Genomic DNA, 17,795 nt, shown 5'->3' on the forward strand with positions numbered 1-17,795 from the left:
TAATATACTTTATCAATGTCATGTCCCCAGAATTATCAATAAATATTGTAGGATGTAATAATTTATCAAATTAATTAAATGATATGAGACATTTTAGATTTTTCATAAATAAGTTATGTCAGAGAAGAAATAATTATAGTAAATTTAAAATGCACACAAAATAGCTCCCAATTGTTCTTCCAAAATTAATAAATTTCAAGTCAACTTTAATTTCATAATCTTGTAATATGTACTGAGTGTACACAATAAGCCAGGTACGCAGCTGCAGAGAGGTATAAGGAATGAGCTTTGGCCTTTGAGACATTTACAGTCTAGCTAGGGAGACTGGATATACACCTAAAGGAGACAAGGATCAGTATTAAATAAAATAAAGTCTAATGACTATTTACAATACTGATTCTATGGGAAAATAATTGAAAGATAAAAATACTTCTGTTACACAAATGACTTTTAACATGGGGCAATCAGTACAGTTTTTTAAAAAAATCCCAAGTGATTCAAAAGGGAGATCATCTGCTTTATTAAATTCTCAATGCTATATGTGGCAGGCATTGCAGGGAAACTGGATACTTCTTCCAAAACACGCAGAACTTAAAAGACAGCTAGAGGTACAAAAGTCACCAAAGATAGATTGTTTCTGGAAGTGTGACTAAACCTGTCTCCCTCTATCATCAGAGAGTTTATTCCCTTGCTCGAATATGTTTTTCTTTTCTTTGTAAAATTTATTTATTTTATGTATTTATTTTTGGCTGCATTTGGTCTTCATTGCTGCGCGCAGGCTTTCTCTAGTTGTGGCGAGCGGGGGCTACTCTTCATTGCGGTGCGCAGGCTTCTCATCGCGGTGGTTTCTCTTGTTGTGGAGCACGGGCTCTAGGCGTGCGGGCTTCAGTAGTTGTGGCATGCGGGCTCAGTAGCTGTGGCTCACGGGCTCTAGAGCACAGGCTCAGTAGTTATGGTGCATGGGCTTAGCCGCTCTGCGGCATGTGGGATCTTCCCGGAGCAGGGATTGAACCTGTGTCTCCTGCACTGACAGATGGATTCTTAACCACTGCGCCACCAGAGACGTCCCTCGAATATGTGTTTCAATGAACAGTTACTAAGTACTGACTAAGCACCAGGCAATGAAGATAACAAAGACTTTAAGGTTTGATCCTCATGCTCAAGGATCTACATGTGAATAAATAAAATAGTGTGATAAATCCCTCAAAAGAGGTCAGCCCCGGAGGCTTGGGGAACCGCAGCATGGTGGTCTTCACGGAAGAGATGAGTAGGAGGGGGACAGGTAAAGGAGAGAGGGGAAGAATGGTCCAGCGGACTGAAACATGTATTAAAAGACCAAAACCTTGGGCTTCCGTGGTGGCGCAGTGGTTGAGAGTCCCGCCTGCCGATGCAGGGGACACGGGTTCGTGCCCCGGTCTGGGAGGATCCCACATGCCGCGGAGCGGCTGGGCCCGTGAGCCATGGCCGCTGAGCCTGCGCGTCCGGAGCCTGTGTGTCTGGAGCCTGTGCTCCGCAACGGGAGAGGCCACAACAGTGAGAGGCCCAAGTACCACACACACACAAAAAAGACCAAAACCTTTAGAGAACATGTCCAGTAGGTCAGAATGGCTGGAGAGTAGAGATGCTCTGGGGAGAGGGGAGAGAAGGCTGAAGAAGGAAGCTGAAGGAGCATCTGGAGAAGCAGCAAGGAACAGATCGGGAAGGATCTGAATGTTCCAAGCTAGGAAGTAAGTATGGCTCTGGCCCAGAGGCAGTAGAGGACCTCCACTAGAGGATCTTCAGGAACTGGTGGTCTTCTGATCTGAGGATCACTTTGGCAGCAGCATTAGGGATATGCTGAAAGGCAGTGATAGTGAAAACTAGTAAAGAGGCTACTGCAAAACTCCAGGTGAGGAAAGGTCTCAATAAGGGCCGTGGCTGTGCATCTGGAGAGGAGGGGGCAGATCCAAGAGTTATTTAGGAGAAGGACTGGATAGGACACGGTGATTTACTGAGTGTGGGGAAAGAGAACAAGAAAGAAGGATGGAAAGAGTAGCTTCAGGGTACTGATGTGGGCAACTGGCTTCATCCTGATCATATCCCCAGGCCAGGGAGGACGGGCAGAGGAACAGGCTGTGGGAAGATAATGGAGTACCTGGGAACACCAGTTTTCACATAGGATGTGTCTCTCAGCTTGTCACATGGGGACCATAGGGGATGGTTTGAATAAATCCTACTTCCTGTTTTTGATGGCAAGTGACCTGTGATGCCCTGGCGGTACTTTCTGCTGACATAACTCTTACCCTGGGCCAAGTTCTCTTATGGGTGTAGATGGCTGTCACAGCAGGCAGAGGTGAGGCCAAAGAAGAGGAAATGCTTCCAGAAAGGGAACCCAGTTATTCACATGTCCATTTTCCCCAGACGTAGCCTACAGGGAACAGCAATGTGGGAGCCAGAGAGAACCCAAGATCTGGATCCCTGCTTTTGGAAAGAGCGCTTTGTCTGAAGCCTGTGGGCAAGTGGCCTCGGCAGGGTTGAAGGATAAAGTGCGCTCCGTTCCCTAGAAGAGTTCCAAGTGGCCGGCGTGCCACGTGGAGGAGTTGGTAGGCATGGACCAGCACAGGGAGACAGGCTTACGGGCAAGGGCCCGAGGCTGGGCTGGGGAAGCTGGGGAAAAGGATTCGGGGGCTGCTCAAAGGGCGCAGGGGAAGATGGCATTTGTCAAGAGGGCTCACTGTGGGTTGAGGCGGCCCAGGCTGTTTTGGATGCAGAGTCCAGAAGCAGCAGCTCTGATGGGGGGTCAGGGAAGTAGGCTGTGGGGAGCAGGGCACAATGCATGCAGGTCAGGCTGGGTCAATGAGTCAGGCAGGTATCTTCCGGCCAGCAGTTATGCAAGGGAAATGGAGTCCTGGGATCTGAGACGTCACGCCGAAGTATGAAAGAGGTGGGGGCAGGAAGCAAGAAGTCGGCAGCAAGAGGTGAGGAGGGTTATCGTTTCTATCTGGGAACAACAGAAAAGCTGAGGTCCAAAGGTCTGGGATTCCTGGCTTTACCCTTAAGAGGACCTGGCACCAGCAGAAAGGGTCTTTTGACATCATTTGGTTCCTGACGGCATTTCTCTCCTACCTCACATGTTCCTTTACTATTAACTGTTGCAACACCAAACAACTCTAGTTCTTGGAACATGTTATGCCATTTCATGCTTAGCTTATATTATTTTCTCTTCCTAGAAATATGCTTCTACTTCTTTGCCTACCTGGAGAACTCTTCTCCTTCTTCAGAACCAAGCTATGATGTTACCTACTCTGATCCCTCAAATGCTTTAGAATATTATCATTGCACTTAATATTCTGAATGGCAACTGATTAAAAATAGAACCTGCTGTATAAAAAATCAATAAAATAAAATTCAAATTATTTATAGATATAAATAATAATAATTTATAATAATAAATATAAGTATTTATAAATATAAAAATTTATATTATATTGGCTTTATCATTTATAAAATGTCACCTACACCATCTAAGTTAATCATCACAGTGCTCCTGGGACATAAGATAAGCTTATATATTAAGGAAAAATTGTGGTTTAGAGAAGTTATGACTTGTCGAATATCATACAGCTTATCAATGGAAGATCTAATATCCAGGCATCCAGACACCTGACCTTCCTTCATTTCTCCCTCCCTCCCTCCATCCTAACCTTACTTCTGTCTTAAAGATCTTGCTACCGCTGAGATGATGAATTGACATCAGAATTGATTGAAATTTCTTGCTGAGAATATGTTTATCACATATTAATAAATCACATTTTTTGATGCTTCAAAAAAAATGCAAAAAAATAAAAATAGAGGTCATTCACCTCATGTTGGCACACAGGAGGCCTGCGATACATGTCTGATAAGTGAGTAAAAGAATGCATCCTAATATGGGTGTAGCTCACCTTTCTTTGGCTGGGCTGGTGACACAGTAATCCAGTCCCCTGCCTGACTTGTTTCTAGAGCCTTAGCAGCACTGCCTCACTCAGAGGATTGTTAACAGCAGAGATTCCCGATCGTTTGGGGCCGGTGCCAGCCCCAGGGGGAACTTACATCCTCCCTGGATCTCCACAGCACCTCATCTGGTGCTAAAGCTCAGCTCTGCAAAGTGAGGGAAATGTCAGGGTAAGAGATGCTGTGGGCAATGCCAACCACACATCCTATTCCAGCCCTTCAGAGGATGACCTGAAGAAAGAGAGATGAGTCTGCTCGGCTCTAGGATGGGGGTCGTTAGCCCGGGGTAGGGAGCGGGTAGAGAGACGATGGGCTGCAAGGGATTCATGAAAGACAGTTCACAGCTTTCATCAGTTTTACAAAGAGGCCCATGACTATTAAATATTAAGACCTACCATTCCAGAAAAGTGCCTTCCTCCAGGTAGCTCTGATCTGAGAATCAGCTGCTGACTCCAGATCACAGAGGCCTTGGTCATAGTCAAGGCAGATCACAGAAGGGACTCAGGTTCCCCCGCAGCATGCCATTCCCATGCTCCAACTCCACCCCAAGAAAAGCCTTTCTGAAGGCCGATGTGCGCAATTTAAGGAAGTTTCATGATCTGTGTCTTTGACAAGTTCAAATGCAATGAAAGACAGGGAGTTAGGCTTAGGATACCTCCACATTGACTTTTATGTGCCTTAGCACAACAAATCCTCAAAAAATAAAAACTAAAAAGGCAAATCCCCAGGGTCTCATTCCTGACGAAGAGTCATGTTTGACCTTGTTCTATCAGGATTGGGCTTAGGAAATGCTAATAAACAGACAAATCCTGTGCAATGGCTTTTTACATTTGACCTTTCCTTTTTTTTTCTGGCATAGGAGCCTGTGGCTTTAGAAAACAGCAGAAAAAAGGCTTTCCATATTCAAGAGGCAAGAAATGCACACACACACAAAGAGAAAGCAAATCTAAAATTGTTTGAAACCCTGGGGAACTGAGAGTCACTTTTCACCCACATCCTGTCAGGGTTGAAAAGCACAGGAAAAGGTTTCTCCTAAAATGTGTGTATGTTTTATTTTTTCCTTTTTAAAGAAAAACAAGAGTCACTCATATGCACCCAGATATCTGAATAGATCAGCTGGATAGCTTTTTGTTTGCTTGGTTCCCACTGTTATTCCCATGACTTCTGAAAAGATAGTTTTAAAAAAATCCTTACATTGAATCTTTAAATTTCAATTGTTAAGAGCACATGCTTTGTCCCCAAACAGGTGTGGGCTCTGCCACTGACTTGCTAGGTGATGCTGGACAGGTTTGTTAACCTTTTTAAGAACCTAATTATTCACCAATTAAAATGGGAGTATGAATGGTACTGATGTCAAATGGTGGCTGAGATAATTAAAAGAAATAATGCATTAAAAAATCTTAGGCTATTAAGTTTAGTCAGTCAAACAGAGAAAGACAAATATATGGTATCACTTACATGTGGAACCTAAAAAAATGATACAAATGAACTTATTTACAAAACAGAAATAGACTGACAGACAGAAAACAAACTTATGGTCACCAAAGGGGAAAGGGGGGGAGGGATAAATTAGGAGTTTGGGATTGACATATACACTATTATATATAAAACAGGTAAACAACAAGGACCTACTATATAGAACAGGGAACTATACTCAATAACTTCTAATAACCTATAATGGAGAAGAATCTGAAAAAGAATATATATATACATATATGTATAACTGAATCACTTTGCCATACATCTGAAACTAACACAACATTGTAAGTTAACTATACTTCAATTTAAAAACAAAAGGGAAATATCTTAGGCTAGCTTGGTAAACTCGAAGCATCAATGAATGGCATCTAAAGGACAGGAGCTGTGGAGTAAATCCTCTACCGATGAAACGAACAATTCCAAGGACACATCTTTATGCGTTATCAGAGATGTTTTAACACAGAAAGAAAAAACCCAGCAACAGTGGGGCTGTGCTTCTCGTTGAGGATTCCCCATTTTATACATTACATGCGGTGGTTAGACCGCCTTCTTTACCTTCAGGTGAGCTCGAGTCGGGCAGAGAAGGGACCCTCCCTCCCCTGTAACAAGGTGCGTCATCTGACCAAGTCCACAGAAGGCCCAGGAAGCCAAGGCACACCCCATATTTCCCAGTGATCAGGCCCCATGAGTCCTATTCTCTTCTCCAGAAAGCCCTGGTCACAACCTCGCACCAGCACACCTTCAGCCCATCTCCAACATGCCCAACCCAGCTGAGAACCTGCATGGTTCTCCTAAGTTCATCTGGGCCAGGAAATAACATTCCTGAGAATCTGTTAATCAAATGATCATCATCCTTCAGAACCTAGCAGAGTTGCATTTGCATCTATTTCTCCAAAAGGGCTTTTACCTACTTTCTGTAAATTTACCATGTCAGAAAAATTTATCCTGGACTTTGGTTTTACTTTTTTTTCTTTTCTTCTTATGCATTGCTGGCTGGGGGAACTCCTCCTCTTGACAATCTCTCTGGCTACTTTGCATGGAACGGTCTTTGCTCTGTCAAGCCTCATTCCTGATCGCCTCTTATTCAGATCACATAAAGCAATTTCAGCAAATGGGCCCACCTCATGGTTCTGCATATACAGTGGATTTCCAGGGATCCACTTAGCAATCCCACCAAGTGCATTTTCTCTAAGCTACTCTCCCCGTTGGAATCTTACTTCATCCAAGTCTTGTATATGGCTTTTCTCGCTAATCACTGTGTTAAACCTAAACTTCTTTTCCCTCCACTTTAAACACCTTTCCCACAGGGGAGGATGAAAAGAAAAACAAAATTATTGTTTCATTTGATCAAAGAAAGCTGACTTAGCTTATTAATAAAACCAACAGACCCCAGACAATTCCCTTATCATCCACCAGTTCCTTCAAGAACGGGGAAGCCTGGATCAGCATCAGGATTGGTAATGATGGGATTCCATGTGACAGTTTTTGGACATTCTTACAAAGGTACCTTACCACAGATGACTTTTCAAAGGCATTCACAGCAATGACATTTCCTTACCCGGCAGTCTCTTTGAAGCGTCTTCATGAGCGCATTGTATGTTTCTGTATCAAAATACAACCCTTCGTGCATGTCTTGCAGGAAATCTAAGTCCTTAAACGTGGGGCTGGATTTCTCTCTCTCTTTTCGGGAGGCTCTTCGCTTATAGGTTGAGCCTTTCAAGTCATATGTAAAGTGCATTCTCATGGAGCGTGGTAAGACATTGTTCATCACCACAATTCTGATGTTAATGCCCCCTGATTGCATGCAATACAGTCCATAAAATTTGGGCAAAAGAGTCCTTGGATTCTGGTTTAAATTCTAAAAAAAGAAAAAGGAAAAAAAGGTTTAAACTCTACTTTTACAAAATAATGCTCCACTATGACGTGTTTTCATCTAAAGTGATAATTAAAAATGGAATGTGATTATTTTTGTTAACGGCCATTGTTAAAATTTTGCTGTTCCTAACCTAGTTTTTAAGTCGGCTTATGGGAACAGCAACTTTATCATTCTGATCTCAGGGCATTAAAAGTGGCTGAATTGAAAATGGACGGAATGTCCCAAATTAGCTCCAACTAAAATCAGGCAAAGACGATATTAGTGCCATGTGTGATTATTCTCTAAGGTAGCTCAAGAGAAAATGAATTGCTGGGGTACGAAGGATGAACATTTAAAATTTTAATAGCTCCTGAGAAACTGTCTTCCAAAATGGCCAGACCGCTTTACCACACTTTGTAAGATAACATATTTCCCACCCCTCTTACCAGTGCTGAATATTATCTAACTTTAGAATCTTTGTAAGCATGGTTGGTGAAAAATGACAACTTGTTTCCAATTTAATTTAATTTAAATGTGAATACCACTAATAACTAGAGAAATTTAGTATTTTTACATATTTTTAGCCACCTCAAAGATAATTTTGTGTTACTATCCTTTGCTCATTTCTCTTCACGTTTTTGTCATCGTTGGAGTTCTTGATATATTCTGGATATTTATTAGTTTCCTATTCTATTCGGGGTAAATATTTTCTTCCACTATGTTGTCTTTTTTGTTATAAAAATAGGGAATACACACCTATTTTTGTTTCACTTTAAAAGTAGGCAACAAGTAAAAAATAGTTTACTAAAAGGCATTTATATAATGAAAAGTCTACTATTCCTAATCCTTCCCCCAATTCCCAACTTTTGTGGAAACTATTGTCCTCACTTTCTATCATTTTAGAAATATCCTATGTGCTTATGTTAATTTTATACCTGGTTTTTTTTTTTTTTTGGTTATACAAATGTTTTGCTTTTTCATGTAATCACATTTATGTACTTGTTTCTTGTGCTTTTTTGGCTTCTTATTTAGCAGCTTTTTATACCCCAAGAAATTTATAAATTTCTTCTATGGTCTTACAAATTTTTAATAATTTTGGTGATTACATTTGGTTTTTTACTTCACATGGAATTTTCTTCTTCCAGAAAGTTTGCATAGAGCATTGATGTGACTTACATACATCATGAAATGAGTATCACAATAAGTTTAGCCATCACAATGAGCCATAATCTCATATAGATATAAAATTAAAGAAATAGGAAAAAAATTTTTTCCTCGTGATGAGAACTCTTAGGATTTACTCTCTTAACAACTTTCCTATATAACATGCAGCAGTGGTCATTATATTCACATCCCTAATGCTTATTTATCTTATAACTGGAAGTTTGTACCTTTTGACCACCTTCCTCTAACGCCCCCTTCCCCCACCTCCCGCCTCTGGTAGCCACAAATCTGATCTCCTTTTCTATGAGTTCGTTTGTTTTTGAAGTATAATTGACCTACATCACTATGCTAGTTCCTGTTACACAGCATAGTGATTTGCTACCTCTGTACATTTCAAACTGATCACCACAATGAGTCTAGTTAAGATCTGTCTCCATACAAAGATACTACATAATTTTTGACTATATTCCCCACACTGTACATTTCATACTCATGACTCATTTATTTTGCAACTGAAGTTTGTACCTCTTAATCTCCCTCACCTATTTCTTTTCCCCCCACACCCCTCTCCCCTCTGGTAACCACCTCTTTGTTCTCTGTGTCTATGTCTCTGTTTCTGTTTTGTTATGTTTGGTCATTTGTTTTGTTTTTCAGATTCCACATATAAGTGAAATCAAACAGTATTTGTCTTTCTCTGTATGACATTTCACTTAACATAATACCCTCTAGGTCCATCCATGTTGTCACAAATGGCAAGATTTCATCGTTTTTTAAGGTTAAGTAACATTTCATTGCGTATGCATACCACATCTTGTTTTTCCATTCATTTATTGATGGGCACTTGAGCTCCTTCCATATCTTGGCTATCATAAAACAATGGTGCAATGAACACAGGGGTGTATATATCTTATCAAATTAGTGTTTCTTTTCCTTTGGATAAATCCCAGGAGTGGAAATGCTGGATCACACAGTAGTTCTAATTTTTTGAGGACTCTCCATACTATTTTCCATAGTGGCTGCACTAATTTACATTCCCACCAATGGGCATGAGGGTTCCCTTTTCTCTACATCCTTGCCAACGCTTATTATTTATTGTCTTTTTGATAATACCCACTCTGATGGATGTGACGTGATAGCTCACTGTGCTTTTGATTTGCATCTCTCTGGTGATTAGTGATATAAACTGTCTTTTTCTGTGACATCTGTACATCTTCTTTACATAAATGCCTATTCAGATCCTCTGCCGATTTTTATTTTTATTTTTTATTGAAGTATAATTGATTTACAATGTGTTAGTTTCTGGTGTACAGCAAAGTGGTTCAGTTTTATATGCATGTATATGTGTGTATGTATGTGTGTATATATATATATATATATGTATATATATATGTACTTTTTCATTCTTTTTCATTGTAGGTTCTTAGAAGATACTGATTATAGTTCCGTGGGCTATACAGTAGGACCTTGCTCTTTATCTATCCTATATAAAGTAGCGTGTGTCTGTTAATCCCAAGCTCCTAATTTATCCCTCCACCCCCTTTCCCCTTTGGTAACCATAAGTTTTGTTTTCTATGTATGTGAGTCTGTTTCTGTTTTGTAAAAATGTTCACTTGTATCCTTTTTTAAGATTTCACATATAAGTAATACCATATGATATTTTTTTCTCTGACTTACTTCATTTAGTGTGATAATCTCTAGGTCCATCCATGTTGCTGCAAATGGCATTATTTTTCACTTTTTTATGGCTAAATAATATTCCATTATGTACGTATGTGCCACATCTTCTTTATCCATTCATCTGTCAAGGAACACATGGTTGCCTCCATGTTTTGGCTACTGTAGAAAGTGCTGCTATGAACACTGGGGTGCATCTTTTCAAATTAGAGTTTTCTCCAAATATATGCCCAAGAGTGGGATTGCAGAATCATATGGTAGTTCTATTTTTAATTTTTTAAGGAATCGCCATACTGTTCTCTGTAGTGGCTGCACCAATTCACATTCCCATCAACGGTGTAGGAGGGTTCCTTTTTCTGCACACCCTCTCCAGCACTTATTATTTATAGGCTTTTTAATGATGGCCATTAAAGGTGTGAGGTGATACCTCATTGTAATAGTTTTGATTTGCATTTCTCTAATAATTAACAATATAGAGCACCTTTTCATGTGCCTGTTTATGACCACTTTCTAACATTTTTTAATTGGGTTGTTTATTTTTCATGTTGAGTTGTATGAGTTCTTTGTATATTTTTTAAACATCTTTATTGGAGTATAATTGCTTTACAATGTTGTGTTAGTTTCTGCTTTATAACAAAGTGAATCAGCTATACGTATACATATATCCCCATATCTCTTTCCTCTTGCATCTCCCTCCCACCCTCCCTATCCCCCGCCCCCACCCCCGGTGGTCACAAAGCACAGAGCCGATCTCCCGGTGCTATGCGGCTGCTTCCCACTAGCTAACTGTTTTACATTTGGTAGCGTATATATGTCCACGCCACTCTCTCACTTCGTCCCAGTTTACCCTTCCCCCTTCCCGCATCCATTTACTACATCTGTGTCTTTATTCCTGTCCTGCCCCTAGGTTCATCAGAACCAACTTTTTTTTGCAGATTCCATATATATGTGTTAGCATATGGTATTTGTTTTCACTTTCTAACTTACTTCATTCTGTATGACAGTCTCTAGGTTCACCCACCTCACTACAAATAACTCAATTTAGTTTCTTTTTATGGCTGAGTAATATTCCACTGTGTATATGGGCCACATCTTTTTTATCTATTCATCTGTCGATGGACACTTAGGTTGTTTCCATGTCCTGGCTATTGTAAATAGAGCTGCAATGAACATTGTGGTACATGACTCTTTTTGAATTATGGCTTTCTCAGGCTATAAGCCCAGTAGTGGGATTGCTGGGTCATATGGTAGTTCTAGTTTTAGTTTTTTAAGGAATGTCCATACTGTTCTACATAGTGGCTGTATCAATTTACATTCCCATCAACAGTGCAAGAGGGTTCCCTTTTCTCCACACCCTCTCCAACATTTACTGTTTGCAGAATTTTTGATGATGGCCATTCTGACCGGTGTGAGGTGATACCTCATTGTAGTTTAGATTTGCATTTCTCTAATGATTAGTAATGTTGAGCATCCTTTCATGTGTTTGTTGGCAATCTGCATACCTTCTTTGGAGAAATGTCTATTTAGGTCTTCTGCCCATCTTTGGATTGGGTTGTTTGTTTTTTTGATATTGAGCTGCATGAGCTGCTTGTCTATTTTAGAGATTGATCCTTTGTCGGTTGCTTTGTTTGCAACTATTTTCTCCCATTCTGAGGGTTGTCTTTTAGTCTTGTTTATGGTTTCCTTTGCTGTGCAAAAGCTTTTCAGTTTCATTAGGTCCCATTTGTTTATTTTTGTTTCTATTTCCATTTCTCTAGGAGGTGGGTCAAAAAGAATCTTGCTGTCATTTATGTCATAGAGTGTTCTGCCTATGTTTTCCTCTAAAAGTTTGATAGTGTCTGACTTTACACTTCGGTCTTGAATCCATTTTGGTTTATTTTTGTGTATGGCGTTCTTTTACATGTAGCTGTCCAGTTTTCCCAGCACCACTTATTGAAGAGGCTGTCTTTTCTCCACTGTATATTCTTGCCCCCTTTATCAAAGATAAGGTGGCCATATGGGCATGGGTTTAGCTCTGGGCTTTCTATCTTGTTCGTTTGCCCGATATTTCTGTTTTTGTGCTAGTACCATACTGTCTTGATTACTGTAGCTTTGTAGTAGAGTCTGAAGTCAGGGAGCCAGATTCCTCCAGCTCTGTTTTTCTTTCTCAAGATTGCTTTGGCTATTCAGGGTCTTTTGTGTTTCCATACAAATTATGAATTTTTTTGTTCTAGTTCTGTGAAAAATGCCATAGGTAGTTTGATAGGCATTGCATTGAATCTGTAGATTGCTTTGGGTAGTACAGTCATTTTCATAATGTTGATTCTTCCAACCCAAGAACATGGTATATCTCTCCATCTGTTTGTATCCTCTTTGATTTCTTTCCTCAGTGTCTTATAGTTTTCTGCATACAGGTCTTTTGTCTCCTTAGGTAGGTTTATTCCTCAGTATTTTATTCTTTTTGTTGCAATGGTAAATGGGAGTGTTTCCTTAATTTCTCTTTCAGAATTTTAATCATTAGTGTAAAAGAATGCAAGAGATTTCTGTGCATTAATTTTGTATCCTACTTCTTTTCCAAATTCATTGATTAGCTCTAGTAGTTTTCTGGTGGCATTTTTAGGATTCTCTATGTATAGTATCATGTAATCTGCAAACAGTGACAGTTCTACTTCTTCTTTTCCGACTTGGGTTCCTTTTATTTCTTTTTCTTCTCTGATTGTTGTAGCTAAAACTTCCAAAATTATGTTGAATAATAGTGGTGAAAGTGAGCAACATTGTCTTGTTCGTGATCTTAGTGGAAACAGTTTCAGTTTTTCACCATTGAGGACGATGTTGGCTGTGGGTCTGTCATATATGGCCTTTATTATGTTGAGGTAAGTTCCCTCTATGCCTACTTTAAGGAGGGTTTTTATCATAAATGGGTGTTGAATTTTGTCAAAAGTTTTCCAGCATCCATTGAGAGTATCATGGTTTTTCTCCTTGAATTTGTTAATATGGTGTATCACATTGATTGATTTGCATATATTGAAGAATCCTTGCACCCCTGGGATAAATTCCACTTCATCATGGTGTATGATCCTTCTAATGTGCTGTTGGATTCGGTTTACTAGTATTTTGTTCAGGATTATTGCATCTATGTGCATCAGTGATATTGGCCTGTAGTTTTCTTTTTTTGTGCCATCATTGTCTGGTTTTGGTATCAGGGTGATGGTGGCCTCATAGAATGAGTTTGGGAGTGCTCCTCCCTCTGCTATATTTTGGAAGAGTTTGAGAAGAACAGGTGTTAGCTCTTCTCTAAATGTTTGATAGAATTCGCCTGTGAAGCCATCTGGTCCTGGGTTTTTGTTTATTGGAAGATTTTTAATCACAGTTTCAATTTCATTGCTTGTGATTGGTCTGCTTATTTTTTCTATTTCTTCCGGGTTCAGTCTTGGAAGGTTGTGCTTTTCTAAGAATTTGTCCATTTTATTGGCATATAGTTGCTTGTAGTAATCTCTCATGATCTTTTGTATTTCTGCAGTGTCAGTTGTTACTTCTCCTTTTTCATTTCTAATTCTGTTGATTTGAGTCTTTTCCCTTTTTTTCTTGATGAGTCTGGCTAATGTTTTATCAATTTTGTTTATCTTCTCAAAGAACCAGCTTTTAGTTTTATTGATCTTTGTTCTCGTTTCCTTCATTTCTTTCTCATTTATTTCTGATCTGATCTTTATGATTTCTTTCCTTATGCTAAATTTGGGGTTTCTTTCGTTTCTCTTTCTCTAATTGCTTTAGGTGTAAGGATAGGTTGTTTGAGATTATTCTTGTTTCCTAAGGTAGGATTGTATTGCTATAAACTTCTCTCTTAGAACCGCTTTTGCTGCATCCCATAGGTTTTGGGTTGTCGTGTTTTCATTGTCATTTGTTTCTAGGTATTTTTTGATTTCTTCAGTGATCTCTTGGTTATTTAGTAGTTTATTGTTTAGGCTCCATGTGTTTGTATTTTTTACAGTTTTATTCCTGTAATTGATATCTAGTCTCATAGCATTGTGGTCAGTAAAGATACCTGATATGATTTCAATTTTCTTAAATTTACCAAGGCTTGATTTGGAACCAAGGTATGATCTATCCTGGAGAATGTTCCATGAGCACTTGAGAAGAAAGTGTATTCTGTTGTTTTTGGATGGAATGTCCTATAGATATCAATTAAGTCCATCTTTTTTAATGTGTGATTTAAAGCTTGTGTTTCCTTATTTATTTTCATTTTGTTTGATCTGTCCATTGGTGAAAGTGAGGTGTCAAAGTCCCCTACTATGATTGTGTTACTGTTGACTTCCCTTTTTATGGCTGTTAGCATTTGCCTTATGTATTGAGGTGCTCCTACCTTGGGTGTGTACATATTTACAATTGTTATATCTTCTTCTTGGATTGATCCCTTGATCATTATGTAGTGTCCTTCTTTGTCTATTGTAATAGTCTTTATTTTAAAGTCTAATATGAGAATTGTTACTCCAGCTTTCTTTTGATTTCCATGTGCATGGAATATCTTTTTCCATCCCCTCACTTTCAGTCTGTATGTGTCCCTAGGTCTGAAGTGGGTCTCTTGTAGACAGCATATATGAGGGTTTTGTTTTTGTATCCATTCATCCAGTCTGTGTGTTTTGGTTGGAGCATTTAGTCTATTTACATTTAAGGTAATTACCGATATGTATGTTCCTATTACCATTTTCTTCTTTTTTTTTTTTTTTTTTTTTTTTGCAGTACGCAGGCTTCTCACTCTTGTGGCATCTCCCATTGCAGAGCACAGGCTCCGGACGCACAGGCTCAGTGGCCATGGCTCACGGGCCCAGCCACTCTGCGGCATGTGGGCTCTTCCTGGACCGGGGCATGAACCCGTGTCCCCTGCATCAGCAGGCGGACTCTCAACCACTGCGCCACCAGGGAAGGCCCCTATTACCATTTTCTTAATTGTTTTGGGTTTGTTATTGTAGGTCTTTTCCTTCTCTTGTGTTTCCTGCCTAGGTAAGTTCCTTTAGCATTTGTTGTAAAGCTGGGTTGGTGGTGCTGAATTCTCTTAGCTTTTGCTTGTCTGTAAAGGTTTTAATTTTTCCGTCGTATCAGAATGAGATTCTTGCTGGGTAGAGTAATCTTGTTGTAGGTTTTTCCCTTTCATGACTTTAAATATGTCCTGCCACTCTCTTCTGGCTTGCAGAATTTCTGCTGAAATTTCAGCTGTTAACCTTATGGGGATTCCCTTGTAGGTTATTTGTTGCTTTTTCCTTGCTGCTTTTAACATTTTTTCTTTGTATTTCATTTTTAATAGTTTGATTAATATGTGTCTTGGCATGTTTCTCCTTGGATTTATCCTGTATGGGACTCTCTGCGCTTCCAGGACTTGACTATTTCCTTTCTCATATTAGGGAAGTTTTCAACTATAATCTCTTCAAATATTTTCTCAGACCCTTTCTTTTTGTCTTCTATAATTTGAATGTTGGTGTGTTTACTGTTTCTCAGACCCTTTCTTTTTGTCTTCTATAATTTGAATGTTGGTGTGTTTACTGTTGTACCAGAGGTCTCTGAAACTCTCCTCAATTCTTTTCATTCTTTTTTCTTTACTCTGCTCTGTGGTAGTTATTTCCATTGTTTTATCTTCCAGGTCACTTATCCGTTCTTCTGCCTTAGTTATGCTGCTATTGATTCCTTTTACAGAATTTTAAATTTCATTTATTGTGTTGTGCATCATTGTTTTTTTGCTTTTTAGTTCTTCTAGGCCCTTGTTAAACATTTCTTGTATTTTCTCCATTCTATTTCCAAGATTTTGGATCATCTTTACTATCATTACTCTGAAATCTTTTTCAGGTAGACTGCCTATTTCCTCTTCATTGGTTTGGTCTGCTGGGTTTTTACTTTGCTCCTTCATCTGCTGTGTGTTTCTCTGTCTTCTCATTTTGCTTACCTTACTGTGTTTGGGGTCTCCTTTTTGCAGGCTGCAGGTTCATAGTTCCCGTTGTTTTGGGTGTCTGCCCCCAGTGGCTAAGGTTGGTTCAGTGGGTTGTGTAGGCTTCCTGGTGGAGGGGTCTGATGCCTGTGTTCTGGCAGATGAGTCTGGATCTTGTCTTTCTGATGGGCAGGACTGCATCCAGTGGTGTGTTTTGGGGTGTCTGTGACCTTATTGTGATTTTAGGCATCCTCTCTGCTAATGGGTGGGGTTGTGTTCCTGTCTTGCTAGTTGTTTGGCATGGGGTGTCCAGCACTGGAGATTGCTGGTCATTGAGTGGAGCTGGGTCTTAGCTTTGAGACAGAGATCTCTGGGAGAGCTCTTGCCAATTGAGATTACGTGGGGCTGGGGTTCTCTGGTGGTCCAATGTCCTGAACTCGGCTCTCCCACCTTAGAGCCTCAGGCCTGACACCTCGCCTGAGCACCAAGATCCTTACATGTAGATGGGTTAAATTCTCCAATCCAAAGGCACAGGGTGGCCGGCCTTCTGCACTCTGCTCGGTCCTCCAGCTGGGCAATGTCCTCTAGGACTTGTTGATATGGAGAGCCTCCTTTGGATCCAGGTCCAGCTGCATTCCCTAGCATCTAGAAGAAGCAGCCCACGCCCCCCTCCTCCCTTATCCCCGCCGTAACTCGTCATGATCCTGGACCGTCCCTTCTTTTTATATTTTTGATATTAACACCTTATCATATATACCACTTCTGAATATCTTTTCTCATTCATTTTTCATTTTATTGATAGTTTCTTTCATTGTGCAAAAGTGTTTTTGTTTGATGTAGTCCTGTTTATTTCTGCTTTTGTTTCCCTTGCCTGGAAGCAATTTTGTGTGTGGGAAAGATCTGAAATAGGGGATTTAATTTTTTTCCGAAATGGGTAACCATTTGTCCTCTCTCAATTGTGTTTAAGTCCCTCCTATATCATACAATAAAATGTCAAATATTTCTGGACACTTTATTTGAATCCATTAATCTTTCTGTCTAGAACTGTACTAATGCCACATCTTTAATATTACTATAGATTTACATTTTTTTGGTGTATGTTATGGCAGGCCCACCATTTTTCTTTTTTCCTGAAAATGGTTTGTCATTCCTTGTCCAAAAGTTTGTCAACTTTTGCCTTCCACTGTTTGTTTTTTAAAATGTGCTTAAAATAATATTTGTTTTCACTTTCAAATGAACCAGCTTTGTCAAGTTCAGGGAAAAAAATCCTATTGGAATTTTTGATTGGAATTAGACTGGATTTGTAAGTTGGTATGGGGGGAATTAAAATGTTTACAATTCTGAGCTCAGGAATGATGCACATTTCTTCATTATTTCAGAACTTTATGTCCTTCAATAACATTTTGTAATTTCCTTCATATTGGTCATGTTCATTTGTTTTTATAGACTTAAGTATTTGAGTTCTTATTACAAAAATTCTTTTTGGATTGTTGTTCATATGTTATACTTACTATATCTGCTTTCCCAATCAGAATTATAGTATGTCTTCATTTATTTATTTATTTTTCTCTAATAATAATCAGTATAATTTATTGTCATCATGAATGGGATTCTTTTTTCCCCCTTATACCCTCCAAATTTATATGATCTACATAATGGAATATGATAGATTTTGTAGATTTATCATATATCCCAAAAATCTACTGGATTCTCATTACCTCTAGAAACTACTGGTTTATTTTCTTGAAATTCTGCTCA

General features: G+C 39.3%; 1 protein-coding gene across 3 annotated transcripts in view; it reads right to left on the reverse strand.

Moving 5' to 3' along the window:
* The window catches only part of PIP5K1B (phosphatidylinositol-4-phosphate 5-kinase type 1 beta), a 328,239-nt gene that overhangs the window by 123,836 nt on the left and 186,608 nt on the right, over positions 1-17,795 (reverse strand). For 2 of the 3 annotated variants that reach the window (XM_060155008.1, XM_060155006.1), the window contains one exon: positions 7,010-7,309. The exons of the other annotated variant lie outside the window; for it this stretch is intronic. In XM_060155008.1, the coding sequence (XP_060010991.1) occupies positions 7,010-7,309 (300 nt within the window). The remainder of the gene's footprint in view (positions 1-7,009; positions 7,310-17,795) is intronic. 3 annotated transcript variants of the gene reach the window in all.

The sequence above is a fragment of the Lagenorhynchus albirostris genome, chromosome 7 (genome assembly GCF_949774975.1).
Source record: "Lagenorhynchus albirostris chromosome 7, mLagAlb1.1, whole genome shotgun sequence".
NCBI classification, from domain to species: Eukaryota; Metazoa; Chordata; class Mammalia; order Artiodactyla; family Delphinidae; genus Lagenorhynchus; species Lagenorhynchus albirostris.